The 22,814-nt window shown below is 41.9% G+C and overlaps 2 protein-coding genes across 6 annotated transcripts in view; both read left to right on the plus strand.

Moving 5' to 3' along the window:
• The window catches only part of DYRK1A (dual specificity tyrosine phosphorylation regulated kinase 1A), a 136,158-nt gene that overhangs the window by 4,607 nt on the left and 108,737 nt on the right, over positions 1 to 22,814 (plus strand). The gene's annotated exons all lie outside the window — the stretch shown is intronic.
• LOC135982663 (serine/arginine repetitive matrix protein 1-like) overlaps positions 1 to 22,814 on the plus strand; it is a 31,047-nt gene that overhangs the window by 2,169 nt on the left and 6,064 nt on the right. For both annotated transcript variants that reach the window (XM_065590512.1, XM_065590519.1), the window contains exon 2: positions 1 to 22,814. This exon is cut by the window's right edge and continues 6,064 nt beyond it. In XM_065590512.1, the coding sequence (XP_065446584.1) occupies positions 20,539 to 22,395 (1,857 nt within the window). In that variant the 5' untranslated portion in view covers positions 1 to 20,538 and the 3' untranslated portion in view covers positions 22,396 to 22,814.

Below are 22,814 nucleotides of genomic sequence, written 5' to 3' on the forward strand. Positions count from 1 at the left end.
GTTGCTGACCCCCTGAGTTAGAGTAACAAGATTGAAAAGCTCTCCTTATACTCTTTAAGATGCAGGCTAACACATTTGAAATTGCTAACTGGTTCTGTTGTAGCATTCTACCTAAACAGCTTCATGTTCAGCGTGGCTTTTCAATCATGTTCAGCTAACTTAACTGGAAAACATACTTTTTATCTGTCAAGACAGGGCTTTATAGCTACATTTCTCTTAATAGAAGAACCTGGGTAGTGAGCTAAAACACAAATGCTTCTCTATTAAATGGTGCTATAGTGTGACTGAATTTTCCTTTTAAAAGCTCTTATTTTGAGGTGTTCATAACTGTTATGGTCTGTCTTTACCTGAAAGTAGGCACATAAGGGCTCAAACTTGAAAGCAGCTATTGAAAATTGGATTTACAAACAATTTAACATATTAGTGCAGTTTCAGTGGGTTTTTAGCCTTTGTATAACTTAAATGACACAGATTTTTAAAAGATGACCGTTTGGAAAATTATTTCTCCATAATGAGACCCTAAATGCTTTTGGTATCTTTCTATTTTGTGCGAATTCTGGGAAACTTGTAACACTTCTGAGACTCTGAACTTTTTCAAATGAATACTGTTATTGTGGAATAACTTATTTTTATAGACCTATCATAATTACTTTTCTCTACACACTTGATTAAAATGGGTTGGGTTTATAAATCACTTTAAAAATGAGCAGTATTACACCTGTTTTGCTTCTTGAGTATGAGTGTATTAAGGCAATCTTAACTTTTGACTGACTTTGGTTGTGTCATAAATTCATCTAAATAGACTTTACATATCCAAACCTTTTGATTTATTTTTTTATATATATATACTGTGGTGTGTTTTGCTGCAAGAATGTCCATTTTCCTATTGAAAGCTTTCCTAATTATGTGGTGTGTATTTTTGTTGTTGTAAATCTGTGCGAAAATAAGGAAACAGGTAATTCTGTTAAGAGGAATATATTCTTTTTCATTTGTTATCGGAATGAGAGAGGAATTCTCTCTAGTATATATTGTACTGGCCATTTAAAAAAATTACATGGAACAATTTGCAACATGATCTGGACACTCTTTAGAAAAAACTAACTATACTGTTCAGTGAGAATATAAGTGCAATCTAAAAATACATTAACACTTTTTCCCAAGGTGGTGAGGGAGACAAGTCATCCCCATAAAAGCTTGAATGGCTTTATTATCAACTGTACAACATGCTCTCATGTAACAGTTCGCTAGTAGTCTCTAAATCTAACCTATTTGGATCATCTTTTCTCTTTTAGGGATGAAAGATTTAATTCTATTTTCTTTATGATCCTCCATCTCTCCCGAGCACAGCTTACAAAATTTACCAGCTTATAACTTCTTTTCCTATTACAGGCATATTTCAATACTTTCAGTAAGTCTTCACTGCAGAGTTCACTTGTGTTTTAACCCAACCTCCCGTCTACATATCGTTGCTTGGAGGAGGTTTAAGCTTAAGCGCTGCTTTAGCCTTAGGCTGGAACCTGTCCACTTTGCAGTGAGGATGGAGGCTAAATTGCGCAAGTGCTGATAGGCTTCCCATAATTCCCCATGAAGGCCAAACAAGTTCTCTCACAATTGACTGTGAAAGAATCATCGTTAACCTTAGCCCAAAGAGAACATATGAATAGCCGTACTAGGTTAGACCAAAGGTCCATTTATCGCAGTACCCTGTGTTCCGACAGTGGCCAATGCCAGGTGCCTCAAAGGGAATGAACAGAACAGGTAATCATCAAGTGATCCATCCACTGTTGCTCATTCTCAGTTTCTGGCAAACAGAGGCTAGGGACACCATCCCTGCCCATCCAGGCTAATAGCCATTGATGGATCTATCCTCCATGAACTTATCTAGTTCTTTTTTAAAGTATATTATAGTCTTGGCCTTCACAACATCCACTGGCAAGGAGTTCCACAGATTAACTGTGCATCATGAAAAAATACTTCCTTTTGTTTGTTTTAAACCTGCTGCCTATTACTTTTGTTAGTGACCCCTAGCTTGTGTGTTATGAGAAGGAGTAAATAAGACTTCCTTCTTTACTTTCTCCACACCAGTCATGATTTTATAGACTTCTATCATATCCCTCCTTAGTCGTCTCTTTTCCAAGCTGAAAAGTCCCAGTCTTATTAATCTCTCCTCATACGGAAGCTGTTCCATGCCCCTAATAATTTTTGTCGCTGTTTTCTGTACCTTTTCCAGTTCCAAAATATCTCTCTTTCAGATGGGTTGACCACATCTGCACGCAGTATTCAAGATGTGGGCCTACCTTGGATTTATATTGAGGCAATATTTATATTTTTTGGCTTATTATCTATCCTTTTCTTAATGATTCCCAACATTGTTTGCTTTTTTGACTGCTGCTGCACATTGAGTGGATGTTTTCAGAGAACTAGCCACAATGACTCCAAGATCTTTCTTGAGTGGTAATAGCTAATTTAGACCCCATCATTTTATATGTATAGTTGGGATTATGTTTTCCAATGTGCATTATTTTGCATTTATCAACATTGAATTTCATCTGCCATTTCGTTGCCCAGTCACCCAGTTTTGTGAGATCCTTTTGTAGATCTTCACAGTCTGCTTGGGACTTAACTATCTTGAGTAGTTTTGTATCATCTGCAAATTTTGTCACCTCACTGTTTATCCCTTTTCCCAGATAATTTATGAATCTGTTGAATAGGACCGGTCCCAGTACAGACGGCTGGGGGATAGCACTATTTTCCTCTCTCCATTCTGAAAACTGACCCTTTATTCCTACCCTCTGTTTCCTATATTTTAACCAGTTACCAATCCACGAGAGGACCTTCCTTCTTATCCCATGATAGCTTACTTTGCTTAAAAGTCTTTGGGCCTGGTCTACACTGGGGGGGGGGATCGATCCAAGGTACGCAACTTCAGCTACGCGAATAACGTAGCTGAAGTCGAAGTATCTTGGATCAAATTACCTGGGGCCCACACGGCGCGGGATCGACGGCCGCGGCTCCCCCATCGACTGCGCTACTGCTGCTCGCTCTGGTGGAGTTCCGGAGTCGACGGTGAGCACGTTTGGGGATCGATATATCGCGTCTTAACGAGATGCGATAAATCGATTGATACCCGCCGATACGGCGGGTAGTGAAGACGTACCCTTTGGTGAGGGCCCTTGTTAAAGGCTTTCTGAAAATCTAAGTACATTATATCCCCTGGATCCCTCTTATCCACATGCTTGTTGACCCCCTTCAAAGAATTCTAGTAGATGGTAAAGCGAGATTTCCTTTTACAAAAATCATGTTGACTCATCCCCAACAAATTATGTTAATCTATGTGTCTGACAGTTCTGTTCTTTACTATAGTTTCAACCAGTTTGCTCAGTACTGAAGGCAGGCTTACCAGCCTGTAATTGCCGGGATCACCTCTGGAGTCCTTTTTAAAAATTGGCGTCACATTAGCTATCCTCCAGTCATTTTGGTACAGAAGCTGATTTAAATGATAGGTTACAAACCACAATTAGTAGTTCTGAAATTTCACGTTTGAGTTCCTTCAGAACTCTTGGGTGAAATACCATCTGGTCCTGGTGACTTATTACTGTTTAGTTCAGGGGTTCTCAAACTGGGGGTCGCGACCCCTCAGGGGTTGCAAGTTTATTACACGGGGGGGGTTGCGAGCGGTCAGCCTCCACCCCCAAACTCTGCTTTGCCTCCAGCATTTATAATAGCGTTAAATATAAAAAAAGTGTTTTTAATTTGTAAGGGGAGGTCGCACTCATAGGTTTGAGGTGTGAAAGGGGTCACCAATACAAAAAATTGGGAATCCCCTATTTAGTTTATCAGTTTGTTCCAAAACCTCCTCTGACACTTCGATCTGGGACAGTTCTTCAGATTTGTCACCTAAAAAGAATGGCTCAGGTTTGGGAATCTCCCTCACATCTTCAGCCATGAAGACAGATACAAAGATTTAATTTTGTTTCTCCGCAGTGGGCTTATCCTTGAGTGCTCCTTTAGCGTCTTGATCGTACAGTGGCCCCGCTGGTTGTTTAGCAGGCTTCCTGCTTCTGATATACTTAAATTTTTTTTTTTTTTTTTGCTATTACTTTTTGAGTCTTTGGCTAGCTGTTCTTCAAATTCTTTTTTGGGCTTCCTAATTATATTTTTATACTTAATTTGCCAGAGTTTATGCTTCTGTCTATTTTCCTCACTAGGATTTAACTTCCACTTTTTAAAAGATGCCTTTTTTGTCTCTCACTGCATCTTTTACTTTGTTGTTTAGCCACTGTGGCACTTCTTTGATTCTCTTAACAATGTTTTTAAATTTGGGGTATGCGTTTAAGTTGAGCCTGTATTATGGTGTCTTTAAAAAGTTTCCATGCAGCTTGCAGAGATTTCACTTTTGGCATGGTACCTTTTAATTTCTGTTTAACTAACTTCCTCATTTTTGTGTAGTCCCCCTTTCTGAAATTAAATGCCACAATGGTGGGCTGCTGTGGTGTTTTCCCAGCCATAGGGTTGTTAAATTTAATAATATTATGGCCACTATTACAAAGCGGTCCAGCTATATTCACCTCTTGGATCAGATCCTGTGCTCCACTTAGGACTAAATCAAGAATTGTCTCTCCTCTTGTGGGTTCCAGGACTAGCTGCTCCAAGAAGCAGTCATTTAAGGTGTCAAGAAACTTTATCTCTGCATCCCGTTCTGAGATGACGTACCCAATCAATATGGGGATAGTTGAAATCCCTCCTTATTATTGAGCCTCTCTAATCTCCCTGAGCATTTCACAGTAACTATTAAGAGCCATGAGATATGTCCCCCTCCCCCTGCCACAAACACTGACGAGTGCAGAAATGGGGAGGACACAGTAAAATGGGTCTGGTTTTGCAATGGGGATGCTCACACCTGGACTAGGCTAATTAATGTACCCTTAAAGTGAAATGTTTCCCCATCCCCAAAGAAAGAATATTTAATCATCAGATTTGTTGTTACTTTGAGGTAACAGTTTGAAAAATCTACAAATTGATGCACGAGGGCATTACTTTTCTGCACATTTTAGTTGAGATGCCTAGAAATAATCTATTCAAGTGAATGACTGGATAAATTGAAATAGCAAAAATTATCAGATTTTCAACATCTTAATTTATACTAATGGTGTTAATGTTTAAACACATTTTTATATGAATTAATGCAGCCAACCCATGGTAAGCTTTAAAAATTATATGAACAAATATTTTTAAGTGACTGATTTGTCCTTTCCTTGAGTGTGGTATCCTGAGTTCAAATGTAAGTATAGTAGAACCTCAGAGTTACAAATATCAGAGTTACGAACTGATCAGCCAACCACACACCTCATTTGGAACTGGAATTACACAATCAGGCACCAGCAGAGACCCCCCCCCCCCCAAAAAAAAACCTAAAGGTAATAATGTGTTAAACGTAAACTACTAAAAAAAGGGGGGGGGGCAGCATTTTTCTTCGGCATAGTAAAGATTCAAAGCTGTACTGAGTCAACGTTCAGTTGTAACCTTTTGAAAGAACAGCCAGAATATTTTGTTCAGAGTTATGAACAACCTCCATTCCAGAGGTGTTCATAACTCTGAGGTTCTACTGTAGTTAAAATTGATTGTTTATTATTAAACCTGTTCAGTGCATGTGTACAAGTTTCCACATGTCTTTCAGAGAGCAAAGTAAACTACAGACACCCTCTAGTTTATTCTGATAGCAGGGTCTGTTGCTGAGGAGTCAATCAGAACTATGCACATTCATTTCCCTTGTAGAGGAAGCTGATTGGTAGCATCTGAGACCAAAGAGATAGAGAACCACCATTCAAACTGAAGTAATATGGTAAAGAGAAGAAAACTGCTGTCTGGCAGGCAAGACAAGTGTTAAGTACTTGCCCATTTTTTTCCATTGTCTTGAACACATGGACTCTTTCTCATGCAGAACCCTGTTTTGTCTGTCTGGTTATCACAACAAATTTTGTCATGACACCTAAACAAATAGTTACAATAGCATAACATAAGAATGGCCATTCTGGGTCAAATCAGTGGTCCATCTAGCCCTGTATCCTGTCTTCGGAAAGTGGCCAGTGTCAGATGCTTCAGAGGGAATGAACAGAACAGGGCAATTATTGAGTAATCCATCCCTTGTTGTCCAGTCCAAGCTTCTAGCAGTCCGAGATTTTAGGGACACCCACAGCGTGGGGTGCATCCCTGACCATTTTGACTAATAGCCATTGATGGACTTATCCTCCGTGAACTTTTTGAACCCAATTATATTTTTGTATAATGTATGCGTGATACTTGGTTTTTATATAAGTTGTTTTACAGGGCTGAACTACAAAATACATGTTGGATACAAATCCGATTACAGTCATTTGTGTGTTAAATGGTTTCATTTACTTTTTTTTAAATAATCCAGTGATGGTGGTAGAAATTCATTGGCTGTTTTGTTGATTATGGCTTCTTTATTATTGGAAATTCTGATTAGCAACTAAAAACACATTTGATGGTATACTGACAAACAGGAAAACTTACCCTGGACATCTGAAATATGCTGATAACTTTGATAATGTTATGGGAGGTGCTAATCAGATGTAACATTTGAGAATTCACTTATCCATATGTGTAATTCTTCACATCAGTTTCTGGAATAATACAACATAATATAAATTTTTTTCTAGAACCGCAGATGCATAGGTATAGCATCTTGTAGTTTTTTCTTTCTTATATATACTAACTTCTTTGTAATAAAGGTTCAATATAATTTTACAAGTTTAAACTTTTTATATAAGCACTCTTTTTTATGGTATGCATTTTAAGAAGTTAGGGCCTGATACTGCAGATATTTACATACATGCAAGTGGTCACATTTAAAAGCAGTGGGACTGGTTGCTGTATGTAAGTGTTTGCAAGATAGAGCCCTGAATCTGCAATGGGGTATTACACTCTTTTTTTTTTTTAGCTAGTATCACAAACTTTTTCAGGTGCAATATAGCAGGGAGTCAGTTGATTACAAAGTTAATATAATTTCATTGTTGGATGGCCTATATATGTCAGCAGACTTTTACTGTTACTCTGTATACTTAATATGCAATATGTTTTATAAGTTTGGTTTATTGTATGTATTCATGAAAGTCATTTATATGACAAACAGTGTCTGGGATACATGGTATTACAAATGCTACGTGTGTGGACAAGGTTGAAGGTAAAATGTATAATATTGTATTGTTTGAGACATAATGACTATATATGAAAACTCTATCATAATTACTTCCCCGTGTATGCATTAATGTTGTTTTATTTTGTCTTACTATAGTGCTTAGAAACTTCCGTCAGGATATGGCTCCCATCATATTGGGTGGTGCATAAAACACAGCATAAATGCAATCCCTGTCCCAAAGAGTTTACAGTCAGAATTTCCTGACTTGACTGCTTTTTCATTCAACCGTATCATTCTCCTAATGTACGTTTTTGGTTTTTTTTTTGGCGGGGAATTAATACATATTTAAAAAAAACACTCAAATAAAACAAAAAAGTTTGCATGCTAGTGTATTTGAAGGTCTGCTGATTTGCAGAACTTTGGCAATAGCACGTCTAAATTTCTTTACCTGCAAGTGTGGATAGAAACCACTGATAATGTTTTAGGGTGGTGCTTTGGAGAGAGCTTCTGTCCTGTCCACATAGGATCTGTAGAGCAGCATTCCAACCTGTGTGTTTTGCACAGTATCCCTTTGCACCTTAGTGTCTGCATGAATCCTCTTTCATTCTCTTTTCCCCTTCCTTAGCTTACAAACCTTCAATACCCTGTGAAGCTAAAGTAGCCACACTCATGTTCATAGCATGGCCTTTCTTACACTTTGAGCTTAGTGAAAGTCCTTGTGTGGAATCAAGTATCAGAGGGGTAGCCGTGTTAGTCTGAATCTGTAAAAAGCAACAGAGGGTCCTGTGGCACCTTTAAGACTAACAGAAGTATTGGGAGCATAAGCTTTCGTGGGTAAGAACCTCATTTCTTCAGATGCAAGTAATGGAAATTTCCAGAGGCAGGTATAAATCAGTATGGAGATAACGAGGTTAGTTCAATCAGGGAGGGTGAGGTGCTCTGCTAGCAGTTGAGGTGTGAACACCAAGGGAGGAGAAACTGCTTCTGTAGTTGGATAGCCATTCACAGTCTTTGTTTAATCCTGTTCTGATGGTGTCAAATTTGCAAATGAACTGGAGCTCAGCAGTTTCTCTTTGGAGTCTGGTCCTGAAGTTTTTTTGCTGTAAGATGGCTACCTTTACATCTGCTATTGTGTGGCCAGGGAGGTTGAAGTGTTCTCCTACAGGTTTTTGTATATTGCCATTCCTGATATCTGACTTGTGTCCATTTATCCTCTTGCGTAGTGACTGTCCAGTTTGGCCAATGTACATAGCAGAGGGGCATTGCTGGCACATGATGGCATATATAACATTGGTGGACGTGTAGGTAAATGAGCTGGTGATGTTGTAGCTGATCTGGTTAGGTCCTGTGATGGTGTTTCTGGTGTAGATATGTGGGCAGAGTTGGCATCGAGTTTTGTTGCATGGGTTGGTTCCTGAGTTAGAGTTGTTAGGATGCGGTGTGCTGGTGAGAATATGCTTAAGGTTGGCGGGTTGTCTGTGGGCAAGGACTGGCCTGCCTCCCAAGGTCTGTGAAAGTGAGGGATCATTGTCCAGGATGGGTTGTAGATCGCTGATGATGCGTTGGAGAGGTTTAAGCTGAGGACTGTAGGTGATGGCCAGTGGAGTTCTGTTGGTTTCTTTTTTGGGCCTGTCTTGTAGCAGGAGGTTTCTGGGTACACGTCTGGCTCTGTTGATTTGTTTCTTTAATTCCTTGTGTGGGTATCGTAGTTTTGAGAATGCTTGGTGAAGATCTTGTAGGTGTTGGTCTCTGTCTGAGGGGTTGGAGCAGATGCGGTTGTACCTCAGCGCTTGGCTGTAGATGATGGATCGTGTGGTGTGTCCGGGGTGGAGCTGGAGGCATGAAGGTAGGCGTAGCGGTCGGTGGATTTTCAGTATAGGGTTGAAGTGTTCTACAAAAACCTGTAGGAGAACACTTTAACCTCCCTGGCCACACAATAGCAGATGTAAAGGTAGCCATCTTACAGCAAAAAAACTTCAGGACCAGACTCCAAAGAAAAACTGCTGAGCTCCAGTTCATTTGCAAATTTGACGCCACCAGATCAGGATTAAACAAAGACTGTGAATGGCTATCCAACTACAGAAGCAGTTTCTCCTCCCTTGGTGTTCACACCTCAACTGCTAGCAGAGCACCTCACCCTCCCTGATTGAACTAACCTTGTTATCTCCATACTGATTTATACCTGCCCCTGGAAATTTCCATTACTTGCATCTGAAGAAGTGAGGTTCTTACCCACGAAAGCTTATGCTCCCAATACTTCTGTTAGTCTTAAAGGTGCCACAGGACACTCTGTTGCTTGTGTGGAATGTATTGTACATATAAAAACAGACTGTTGGAATAGAAATGCTCAGCCACCTTAACTGTAGTGGCTGGTGCCATTACCAATATAAATTTTTTTTTAATTGCTCGTCCCTATGGGGACACAGGGTATAAGCATTTCTTGTGCAAGGGGCTACTTTGTATTTAACAACAGATACAAGGAAATATTTATGATTGTAGATTGCTTCACCATAGAAGTCTGAGTATAATACACCTAAAATAACATCTACTGTCCTGTCACTTAATTTGCATTGTGCCCAGTTGTTCTCATTTACAGCAAGCTAAACATGTTTTAAAAAAATATTTCCTTAATGGTAAAGATAAAAAGTTACTAAAATGAGAAAAGCTTGCTTTCATTTGAAGGGGAAATGTTATATTTTATCACCAGCCGCTTATACCATAACTGAACAGTTAGGTTCAGTTAAAAGAACAATACCTGTTTCCCAATTCAGGTAACTATTACCACAGAGTTAAACAGAGCATCTATACATCTAAGAACATTCTGGTTTTCTACTATTCACCATCCATTTATTCCAAGACATTGGTACATGAAGTAACAAGTTTAATCTTTAGTTCACAAGATTGAAGTACTATATTTTGAAATCATTCTCTCTTCTACATAACTTAGAGATAAATGCTACTTCTAAGTGACTTTATATTTTTAAAACACTTTATTATCAGTTTAACTACTGCTTTTGTAATGAAAATAGAAAGTAAAAATATAAGATAATGTCATGTTTAGCCAAAGAACCCATTTTTTTGTTGGTGTAGGGAGAAAAAGATATATGTATATGGCAAACTTTTGATTTTTTTTCTTTTTTAAATGTTTACTTACCTGTTGCAGCCCAATGATTGGATTAATGTAGCTTTGTGCATTTAGGAACATAAATTGCCATGTTAGATCAGACCACTGATCAATCTATCTCAGTATCCTGTTTGAGGGGCCAGTTCTGGATGCTTCTGGGAAGGTGCAAGAAACCCCACATTGGAATAACCTGCCTATGATAGAAGTTTCTTTTTAACTGCCTGGGGTTTGCGGTTGGACTATTGCCTGAAGCATAAGGGTTTGTAATTATAGATAGTTTTGTCCTGTCTAATGTAATTTAAGATGCTACACCTTTACCCCGATATAACGCGACCCGATATAACATGAATTCGGATATAATGCGGTAAAGCAGTGCTCCGGGGGGGCGGGGCTGCACACTCCAGCGGATCAATGCAAGTTCGATATAACGTGGTTTCATCTATAATGCGGTAAGATTTTTTTGCTCCCGAGGACAGCATTATATCTGGGTAGAGGTGTATTTGTTAATTTCTGATCCTTTTTAAAGGATTATAACTTTTTAAGTTTTTGGCCTCAATAACATCTTGTGATAGAGTTCCAAAAGCTAATTGTGTTGTGTGAAAAATATTTCCTTGTATCTGTTTTACATTGTTGCTCTTCAATTTTATTTGTCTCTTATTCTATTATTATGAAAAAGGGTGTATGGAAGTTTTTGACCTACCTCCTCTGCATTATTCCTTTTATACACCTTTATAATCTCAACTCATATTTGTCTGATTTCTAAAGTATTATGTAGGTTTAGGCGAACATTTTCAGTCCTCCATGCTTAAATGTTAGGCTCCAAAATCCATGTTTAGGCATATAAGTAAAGCCTGCCTTGAGTCTCCCCCTCCATCCCCCCTTTCCCCAAAGGCACTGAGACTTCTAGTTTCTGTTGACTTGCTTGAGCTCTGACTGTTCAGCAACTCTAAAAATGAGGCCACTTTTATTTTGGTGCCTGAATATAGGATTGTGAGCCTAATTTTTGGACACTCAGATTTTACCCTTAATCTGATGTGGAGTTATTTTCATGTATTCATTGCCTTTCTCTGGACTGCTGTTATTTCTGTTATAGATAACTTAATTAAATTGCACACATGTTAATGCAATGTTAAGGTTGTATAGTTACACCTGGGATCTGTTGCTTAGGGAGCTCACAGAGGAAAGCTCAATGATAGTTGTTTAGGAAGTATACAATGGGACAGTGTACAATTCCCAAGTTACATGTCTGTGTTTAAAGGTGCTCCTAATGGAAAATGATGGAAAATAATCAGTGTTGTGACTAGGGGAAAGATGTGATTTGGGATCAGTGTGTTTTAAAGACAGCCTTTCCCCTTACATTCTATCCTAAGATGTTGATAATGAAATTACATGATCACATGGTATTTTTTCCACAGGACGTATGCCTCATTCAGAGGAAGTGATTTGGGAAGGATGCAGCAGTTCAAAATTGGTTCATATTCTTTTCAGTGTGTGGCCACACAGGTTACTTTGCATGGTGCTGCACACCATCCAAACCTTGCACTTAATAGGGAGTTATAGTATCTGAGCCTAACAAACAGTGAAGTTATTCTCCTAGCACCCAGAGATCTGAAACTTTTTCACAGATTGGAAATTGATGCACAGAAAGATTAAGGCCAAAATTTGCAAAATTCTCCATTAATCTTGGGTATCTCAATGATTGAGCACACAGCTTGAGAGACAGTCTGATTTTTCAGAGTACAGTACATGGCATTTTTTTTTATTGTACTTCAATGTCTACACCAGGGGTCGGCAACCTTTCAAAAGTGCTGTGCCAAGTCTTCATTTATTCACTCTAATTTAAGGTTTCGCGTGCCAGTAATACATTTTAACGTTTTTAGAAGGTCTCTTTGTACAAGTCTTTAATATAGAACTAAACTATTGTTGTATGTAAAGTAAATAAGGTTTTTAAAATTAAATTAAGATGCAGAGCCCCCTGGACCAGTGGCCAGGACCCAGGAAGTATGAGTGCCACTGAAAATCAGCTCGCGTGCCACCTTCGGCACCCGTGCCATAGGTTGCCTACCCCTGGTCTACACAGTACTCTGAACATACAGTTAGTTCTTGCAAGTAGCTGTAGGAGGTAGGGAAATATGTGTTAACTTGTTTTACATATGGGGAAAACTGAAACAGAAAGGCAAAGTGACTTGCCCAAAGTTACACGATGAGTCAATGGAAGAGTCCAGTTTAGAACAGTAGGCCTTCTGGCTCCCAACCCTGTGCTTATTTCCTCCAGACCTTACTGCCTGAGATGAACATCTACATTTGCTATTGATTTTAGTTGAAATTGTGAGGTTTCAGTACTTCAAAAAACCAGGCCTTATGTGTCTTAAGTTGGGGACCCTAAAAATGAGAATAAAATTAGTGGCCACATCACAAAATTTTGGTATCAGTGACTTGCCATCTTCACATAGTAAGCCTGTGGTGGGGTCAGGAATAGAAACCAGTTCTTCTGTATGGCATTCATCTGCCTTAACCATATTTCCACCTCTCCTCTTCCCAAAGTCTCCTGCCTCATTCAAGACATATCTTCCAACTTTGCAACAAATGATGCTGAGTCCTGACAGTCAACCCTGTTCACTACACAGCCCTGATTCAGTCTCTGTGTGCTCAGAGAGGCAGGTGTCCTGTAGATAAAATAGTATTTGACATGTAATTAAAGACTATTGTGATACATATGCATGGACAAACTTAATTCTGGCATTTCCTAACTTTTGAGTACTCAACTTTGTAACCTTAGTAACATTCTTCTAAATTTTATTTTTAGAATGTAAGTTTATAGATACTTTTTTCTGGCTTTTCTTTAAAAAAAAAAAAAGAAAAGAAAAAAAGGTGCAGCTCTAATGCCACCTGATATCAGCACTGCAGCACACACCTCTAAAATTGATCTAAAGGATTAGCTACAGTAGCTTACGGTAGGAGTGTTGTGTTATCTTTGGTGGACTGGCCACCAAAGGATCCATAGTATGGTGAAACAGTGGGTTCTATATGCATGAGTAGCCCCATTTTACAGACAGCTTTTTTGTGTTCTTAGGTTTGGCAGATTCTTTCTTGACAGTGTGGATAAGTGGTTTAGATGTGACAGTGATATTGGAAATCTAGGTTTTGTTCCCAACTTGTATAACCTCTTATTGGGGTCTGAGACCTTGCTTAATAAGTAATAAAGGTTTTGAAATGGCACAGATTTACTATCAGTTACTACTAACACTTGAACTCAAGGTCTCTTGGATTACGTCTCAAAGCCTGAGTCAACTGACTCGGGCTTGCCCTGCAAAGCTAAAAATAGCTGTGTAGGGAGTCAGGTTTGGGCTGGAGCCCGGGTTCTGAGACACTCTCCATTGCCAGGTTTCAGAACCTGAGCTCCAGCCTGAGTCTGAACTACTACACAGCTTTTTTTTTTTAGCTCTGCAGCATGAATCCCACAAGTCCAAGTCAGTTGACCAGGGCTCTGAGAATCTCTGTTGCGAGTTGGTGGGTGTTTTTTGTTGTTGTTGTTGTTGTTGTTTTTGTTTTTTGTTTTGGTGTGTGGCTGTGTAGATGTACCCTTGGTTCCCAGCCCTTCCTGTGGGCCACAGGAAGATGGGAGAAGTGCAGAGGATTCCAATTTTTTCTCTGTTACATCCAGAGTGGATTTGATTTAAATCATGAGTTAAATCACTAGGCAGGAAGACTCGATTTAATCATGGTTTTCTACATAAAAGTGCTTTCTTGTTGGTTTTTATAGCCTTAATACGTATTTTTCACAACTCAGAGATAGATGTAGGTTTCATTTTTAGAAAGTACACACCATACATTTTTAAAGCAAACAGTGACTTATTTTGAAAACTTTTCAGATTAGTTTTACAGCTATTTAAGAAAATGATTGTTTGGCTATTTCATTTACCAATGGTAATTGAAGCAGATATTTATGAAGTCATTGGGAGGTGAACTGTCTGCAATTCAACAGGTTAATCATTAATATTTGGAGGATTTTCTTGCTGTGCTGTATTAGGAGAACATCACCAGACAGACATTTAAATTGTTTTATTTAACTAAAACAACAACATTAAGTATTCTGGATTTTTTTCTTCAGCAGCAAACATATGCTTGTTTTGTTAAAATATTATATGTCCCTCGCTTCTCACATTTATCTCCAGACTTCTTCTCCTTGTACAGATCTATTCTGCCCCTAACAATCTGGTATTCATTGAACTTTTTGAAACACAAATTTGCAGAGGGACAATAGAGTAGAGGTCAGTTATTTCTCACCTCTATATATTATTTATTTTATTTAAAAACATTTTTGCTGTTAACGAGTGTGTTATCTCTGGAGACACAAATCCACAGTTTGAGAACTGCACAACTAAGCATCTCTGATGGTATCTTCTAGACTGAGCACTGAGTCCCATTGGATAGATAGAAAGATTAACCTAAATAATCTATACAGAAGCCTGTGGAACCCCATAAGATTGGGTCCCTAATCCATGAACTATTGGAACTCATTGACAAAACTTTTCTTAAACATTACATGAATATATTGTCTCAGACTATAGAATTAGAATTTATAATCCCTATTCCATGATCAGATATCTTTGAGCTATAAGGTTGAATTAAGATACATATCTTTAGATAGATTTTTTTTTCCCTCAGAACGCATTTTATTAAAAAAACAAACAAAAAACACTTTGATTTTTGTCCACCCATCTAGAACAGTTCTATGTGGCATGCTGAAGTGAGACACCAGGGAGATACATGTGCCCTGCTAACAGAATGTTTAGGGTTTTTGGCAACAAGCCAGGAACAAGATACAGAGGAAAAGAGAGACAGCAAATGCTGATTTTCAGCACTGGTGTCTTGCTCAAATCTGAATGGACTCTTGTGGGACCAGCAAAAAAAGGCACTTTGTTGTTGTCCCCAGAACTAGTCTTCTGTCAGACTTTAACCTCCTGCAGCAAACCATGGAGGTGCTAGAGCTCTTTGATGAAAACCACTGGAAGAATATGTATAATGGAAAGTGTTAGGCACTCTAAGTTTAGGTACACCTCTACCCCGATATAATGCGATCTGATATAACAAGAATTCTGATATAACACATTAAAGCAGTGCTCCGGGGGGCAGAGCTGCGCACTCCGGCGGATCAAAGCGAGTTCGATATGCGGTTTCACCTATAATGCGGTAAGATTTTTTGGCTTCCAAGGACAGCGTTATGTTGAGGTAGAGGTATATTGCTGCTGCTGCTACCGCCTCTGTAACAAACTGCACAAGGTGGGGAGGAAATCTACTCAAGATCACCAGTCCTTATCAGGGACGTCAACTTAAAGCACATTTGAAATTTCTAGACCAAATCTAAAAACTTAATCTGAATTATGCTTAGTCACAAAAGTGTTAGAAATAAATAAAGAACTGAATATACAATTTCTGGACCCTCACATCTTCCAGACTCATCTGATGTACCTCTAACATTTCCAGTTAAATTATACCCTTGACATAATATACATACAAAATCTTTTATGGATTGGTTTTTTGCTTGACAAAATTGAAGGTTTATACAAGGTTTTCAAAATTGAGGTTATAATGAAAGGCGTTTCAACCTTACTTGTCTTGTAGGAGACGAGCATATCTCCCTAATTTGCAAAAATTAAATTAAAAAAAAAAAAAAAGGCTTGTGGCCTTTTCTTTATAGTATAGAACAGAGGTTTTTGACCTGTGGTCTGTGGACCCGTGGGGGTCAGCAGACTATGTCTAAGATTTCCAAAGGGGTCCGCACCTCCATTTGAATTTTTTTAGGGTTCTGCAGATGAAAAAAGGTTGAAAACTACTGATCAAGAAAGAAGGCCCGGAATGGTATTCTTTCTCCAACCTGCCACCTCTTTTTTTAATTGATATAATAGAAATTTCCATCTTGTCTGTCATGGAAGACAGGATCAGTGGGATTATATCAAATACAGGGAAGTAAAAACTAATAGGAGAAATAATTTTCATTCATACGGTTTATTTTTAATGTCTATTTAACACTCACTTGAGAGAGTAACTTTTTAATTGAGAAGACAGGTGTGGTGAAGCCTTAATGTCTGAGACACATTTGAACTATCTAAGGAGTTCTCTAATAAAAACTGGAAAGAGCAGCCTTAATATCCTGAAATTTTAAGGTGGAAAAACAAGCAAAATCTTCCTTCTCTCACCCTTCAACCCTTTTGCAGGAAACCAAACCTTTTAGGTCTACATTACAAAGAAGCCAAAGGAAGGGGGGAGCACAACCCCTTTTCTTTTATTTTGCAAATTGCCTTTACAGATCCAGCATAAACATTAATTTGGCTGGACTGCACATTGTGTGTGTGTGTGTGTGGGGGGGGGGGTATATATTTTACAGTAGAAATAGTAATATATTAAGCTTCACATTTAACCAGTAAAACAGGAATAGAAAATACCACTTACACGGAGAACACAGTTTTACTGTAATCTTGTCGGACATTCAAAACGCTCGTAAAATCAGCTTTTCTGACAACAGTTTCTGTAAAGATATATTATCAGCACAGGCTCTTCACTCCTGCCTTTCTCATGGTAGGAAGGACAAGACCCATGACTCTCCAAGATTTAAGGCTTTTGTTTCTTAAAGGCAGCAATAGTGTATTGGGACATGAACCATGCCCCTACTAGTGGGCACACACTACAATGAATTCTAATTGGTGGCCTTGGAATCTTCTAATCAATAAAGAGTTTCTTGCAGACGCTGCATCTATTCAACTGCTGCTCTGGTTCTTTATGCTATCTATCTTCCACTTTCTATGGTATCCTGTTTGTATGCTTTCCTACCTTCCAGTGAGGTCCATTCATTATACTTTTAAAATGGTATCTTTCAGGGTTCTGTAGCGTTTTGACTTCTACTAACCAAGAAGCTCTGCTCAGTCTTTGGAAGCACTTAATCAAGGTTTACGTGCTTTGATGTTTTGCTTTGTTGCCTATGTCTCAGGACTGCATTTTTTTCACTAAGCCTTGGTGGTTGTTTTTCCCCCTGCATGTTCAAAATTCTCAGTTTCAAAGCTTCCTGCTTTGAGTGTCTTTATTTGCCCTTCAGGATATCATCCATTTCCTCAAGCCTTTGGGAGGAAGGAAAACTGTTCAGTCACTTCAAGCAATGTCTGCATGACAGAAAAATTTCTCATATATTAGCATGTTCATCAGCATCCTCTTGAGCACACAAGCGTCATGGGTGATGCTTCCAAGCCTCAAGAAACCCCCTAGCAATTCCTGTAAGTCCAGCATGAAGCCAACCTGGAGTGCTCCAAATGAAAATCTCTCTAAGCAAAAACATAAGTGGGCCTTCATTGCTAAATGCTGGAACTGCAGTGGCACAGACCCAGCTTCCTCTCCAGGTTGGCCTAATGGGACATCTTCAACTCTCCACCATAGTGTCTTTCAACATCCCCTCTGCAGTTGGGGACTCTGCCATGTCTCTGAGACCTAGCCAACAATTTATCTTTCGGATGAGTGGTTCTGAGTTCTGGCTCATTGAATGAGATCTCATTTCTTCATGAGAAGTGCTGTTGTGAGGAGGAGCTGAAAGAACCAGCAGCCCTCCAGCTCTGAAGGCCGCAGCTGCATGCAGCTTTTTGTTAAGGCACCTGAACCCATCCTTCCAGTAGGGTTCAGGATAAGGAGACAAGTCAGGAATCCTGATTACTTCTGTATATTTGGGAACCTGGACAAATCACTCCTTATTTCTGTGACTATCTTCAAGATTTCATTATTTCCTTCTTGTCCTATGTTGGGAATTGGCTGAGCTTGATGGGCAATGGGAGTGATTTTTTGTACAGAGATCAGCCCTCTATACTGGGAGTTGAATCATTTGCTGGGCAGAGTATTGGCCCTGACTCCTCCTGAGACACTGTTGATGACCCATGCCCCTAATTTGCATCTGCTTGTGTGAGGGCAAGATCTGGATTCTACTGAGATTCAGAAATTGGACTCTTCTAATGCCAAATACTAAGACTTAGAAGCTGGGGCACCCTTCAATGCCAAATACATCTCCATGGTAGGATATAGTGATTCTACATGTGGGAATCCAGCTTCCCATCAGCTTCTTAAAAACTTGCCACGTCAATTGGCCTTGAGTTAGGGTTGATACAGGTATCTGTCAAGGCCTCAGTCAGGAGGTACCTGAGCCAATAACTCCTGTCCAGCACCTCTGTGGTCTTGCACCTCTATTTTGGAACAGCTGATGGTGTGGCAGGTACGTCACGCTGCTTCTGCTTTCTCAGAGGTGGTTAGGGGGGGAAAAATTCACCCCTAAGGACACCTCTGGCCACATCTTCCATTCAGCACATTGAAGGATCATCTTATATTCTCTTATGGCCATAATCTTTCTCTTGGGCCCTTTTGTGAAACAGAAAAAAGAGGGCCTGTTTCAAAAGTTATCTTTTTCAATCACCCTAATTTTTAAGGCAGCATAGCATATATTTACATGAGATACTCTGCCTCTGTAGCATTGGCATTCACCAAAGGATACTGAGCCCCCTTTCAATAAGCACATACAAGAAGTTATGAGGGACTGTAGAGCATCTAGTTGATCCATCCACATTTAGCATCTGCTGGCACTTCAGGGGAGATAAGGGGTGTTCTAACTCCTATGGCCCTGGTCATCTGAGACATATGGTTTTGAACCCTGTTTGGTAGGGCTATACAATCAGGTTTTTACAAAGCACTTCGGATTTCTCTCTCTATTATGCCGTCTCCTACTCCCAGTCACATTCTGTTAAAACTCTTGAGAATCTTATTGGGACGAGATGGTTTCAAGAAATCCAATCCCTCCTGGTAGAGACTTACCAACTTCTAGTGTTATTCCAGGTACTCAAAAAGACAGGAGGGCTCCCACTAATTCTGTATTTCAGGATCCGAATTCAGTGTTTTGTGAGAGAGATACCCTGTTGTAGAGCAAAATGATTCGGTATGCGCTCTAGACTTTGGACATTTTATATGCACTTGGAAAATATCTTATACTTACAATATGGCAGTTGCACTATCAATTTTGTATTTTGCCTTTTGATTTGGCATTAGCATTGTGTGTTTGTATGAAGTGTTTGGTGGTAGTTGTGTCCTGCTTATACAGTATAACAATTCTAATTCCCCTACTTGAAAATTGGGTAATCAAAGACACGTGTCTGGAGGCTGTCAAAAGATTGGTTTGTTACCATTAGGGCATTGGAGGTGCTAGTGTTCAAGTTCAACTACCCAAAGTTTCAATTAGTTTCCAGCTGGCAATTGGATTACATAAAAGCCTTGCTAAACACAACTCATCTGAATGTTCTCATGTGAGAGAACCTCTGTGGGCCTTGAGATCCTACAGGAAACAACTATCACATCCGGGCAACAGGTGTCTTCTGGACTTCCCTGTTCTAATAGCAGTCTAAGGACAATATTCATTTAGGATTTGAGTTCCAAATACCTCCCATCCAAATTGTGGTGAGCATGGCTGTATCTAGCTCCTCACCATAGTTATGGAAAGGAGCACAGTCCCAAATTCATGAAGGATGTTAAGAGAGCTAGCATACCAAAAAGTAGCCCCAATTTCAAATGTACAGTCTGACCACAATATTATACATAAACAAATTTGGTGGTACTAGTTGTGTCTCCAGTGCCAGAAAGCCCTGCAGAAGTGGCAATGGTCTCTGACCTCAAGTATATTTCTGGTTGCCTTGTAGCTATTGTGGCGTCAATCCACAATAGATCTGCAGGAATGGTCTCAGGATTCAAGAGTTATAGTAAATAGTTATCCACTGATGGGGGACGTAAGAGGTGGTGCTTTTTGCCATCTGTTTGAACAAGTTATCATGGCAAGAAGAAAAGAGTTTGCTGCCCAGAAACATTTTTTCTTCTTCGAGTGATTGTTCACGTCCATTACACATTAGGTGTACGCGCGCCGCGTGCACGGACGTCGGAAACTTTTCCCCTTAGCGGCTCCCGTCAGGCCGGCAGGGCCCCCTCCTTCCCGCCAGAGCGGCGCCCCGCTCCAGGGTATATATAACCCTGCCGACCCGACCCCTCCAGTTCCTTCTTACCGTCCGTGGCGGCGTTGGAACAACTCTGTCTCTCGTCTGAGAGTGTCCCTTAGCAAATAGTCATTAGTGTTATCAGTTAGTTTGTAGTAGTGTTGAGCCAGTAGTTAACAGCTCATTAGGGTACTTAAAGTTCCTGCCGTGGTGGTTTGTTCAACCCCGGCACCGGCCCTGGGCGGCGGGGTATGCCACACGCCCAAGGCTTCAAGGCTTGTGCCACGTGCCGCAGGCCTATGCCATTGAGCGACCCCCACGCCTCGTGTCTCCGTTGCCTGGGGGAAGCTCACCAGAAAGAGCGCTGCAAGATCTGCAAGGCCTTTAAGCCCAGAACTAAAAAAGAGAGGGACTTTCGCCTTAAGCAGCTGCTCATGGAGACGGCGTTACAGCCCTCCACTTCGACGGCACCGTCTGCCTCCGTGCGGAGTGCCCCGGCATCGGTGCGGGAACCGGCACTGGCGGGTCACCCGAAGACCGCGGCACTGACCCAGCGGGGAAATGCACGATGCCGATCGTCTTCGCCGGCGAAAGCGAAGGGCCAGTCTAAGGCCCGAGGACGCTCCCCGCACAAGAGGCCGGCACCGGTAAAGACCTCGAGTGCCCCTAAGGCCGATACGGCCCCAACACGGACCCCGGTAGTGGCTCCGGCGCCGAAAGGCCCGTCGAGCCCCGGGATGGGCGCGTCGAGTGCGGATGAAGGGCTAGAGGAGCTCGTGGAACAGCCCTCCACTCCGGACACGTTTGAGGCAGCTAAAGACCTCATCGCTTTGTCCGTCGAGGCCCCGGCACGCGCTGAGGGCGCTCCGCCGATGCTGCCGCGTAGAGGCAAGCCGGCGATGTTGCGCCCATCACGGTCGCCGTCTCGGCACCGCTCCAGGAACCGGTCCCGGTCGAGCTCCGCCTCGGTGGACTCCCGGTTGCCCTCGGCGCAGGAAGCACCGCAGCAGTCGGGCTTCAACAAGCGGTCGGCACCGACTCAGCAACTGAGCACGAGTCGGCACCGCGAAGCGTTGGCGGTTCATTACCCAAGGCCGTCCAGTCGTAGCCGTTCCCGGTCCTGCGATCACCGGTACAGGTCCAGGTCGGCGAGGCACTATTCCAGGTCCTGGTCGCGGAGGCGCTACTCCCCAGAACCGGACCGGCACCATTCTACGGCTCCACCGTGGCCTTCCAGGTCACCGTCCGTGGTCTCGGGGGCTGACTCAGACCGGTACGGCGGGTATGCCCATAGGCCACGGGCCAGCAGAGACTACGGTCAGTCCCAATGGGGCCAACCGAGCCAATGGCCATTCTGGACACCCTGGGCCTACCACCAGCAAGGACCCCCATCGAGGGCCTCGAGATCCGGGCCATCCGGGTACCGATCCCGCTCCCCGCGGCACCGCCCGCCATCGTATAGGGAGGCAACGGTCTCTAGACCACCGGAGCGGGAAGGAGTGGACTCGGCACCGAGTACGGTGCCGTCCCAATCCCACGCTGCGGGTCAGGCCGCAGAGGAACAACTGGCTGATGCCGGGTTGCTGGACAATGAGGATGGGCAGAAGGCCCCGACCTCTTCCTCCTCGCCAGATGAGGCGGTAGCGGGCACATTGGTGTCCGGCCCTCCCCTGATCGACCATCGGGCACACCAAGACCTGCTTCGCCGGGTAGCCCTCAATCTGGGCTTGCAAGCGGAGGAGACTGTAGAGCAGGACGACCCCATGGTCGATATCCTGAGCCCAGAGCGCCCCTCCAGAGTCGCTCTCCCGATTATACGGACAGTACAGTCCAACTATAAGGCGGTGTGGCAAACACCGGCCTCTAGTGCGCCAACTGCAAAAGGCGTAGAGAGGAAATACTTTGCCCCATCTAGAGGGTTTGACTTCCTCTTTCTTCACCCGTCCCCCTGTTCGCTGGTGGTCTCGGCGGTCAACGAAAAAGAGCGGCATGGCCAGCAAGCTCCTGCCCCCAAAGGCAAGGAAGCTAAGAGATTGGACTTATTCGGGAGGAAAGTCTATTCATCTGGGGGCCTTCAACTGAGGATGCCAATCAGCAGGCGATTCTAAACAGGCACAATTTTAACTCGTGGGCATCAGTTGCCAAGTTTAAGGCCTCCCTCCCACCTGACGCGCACCAGGAGTTCACGGCCCTGGTGGACGAGGGAATGGCAGTGGCCAAGACCTCATTGCAGGCCGCACTGGACTCAGCCGACGCGGCGGCTAGAACAATTGCGTCGGGAGTCGTGATGAGGCGCTCGGCGTGGTTGCAGGCTTCAGGTCTCCCGCCAGAGGTACAGACCACGCTGCAAGACCTCCCGTTTGAAGGTTCGGGCTTGTTTTCCGACCAGACGGACGCTAGGCTACATAGCCTTAAGGACTCACGAGCGACCCTTAAGTCGTTGGGTATGCACACTCCGGTAACGCAGCGTAAGCCCTTTAAACCCCAGCCACCGCAAAGGCATTACCACCCTCGCCCCCGACACGAG

This window comes from Chrysemys picta, chromosome 1 (genome assembly GCF_011386835.1).
Source record: "Chrysemys picta bellii isolate R12L10 chromosome 1, ASM1138683v2, whole genome shotgun sequence".
In the NCBI taxonomy this organism is placed as follows: Eukaryota; Metazoa; Chordata; order Testudines; family Emydidae; genus Chrysemys; species Chrysemys picta.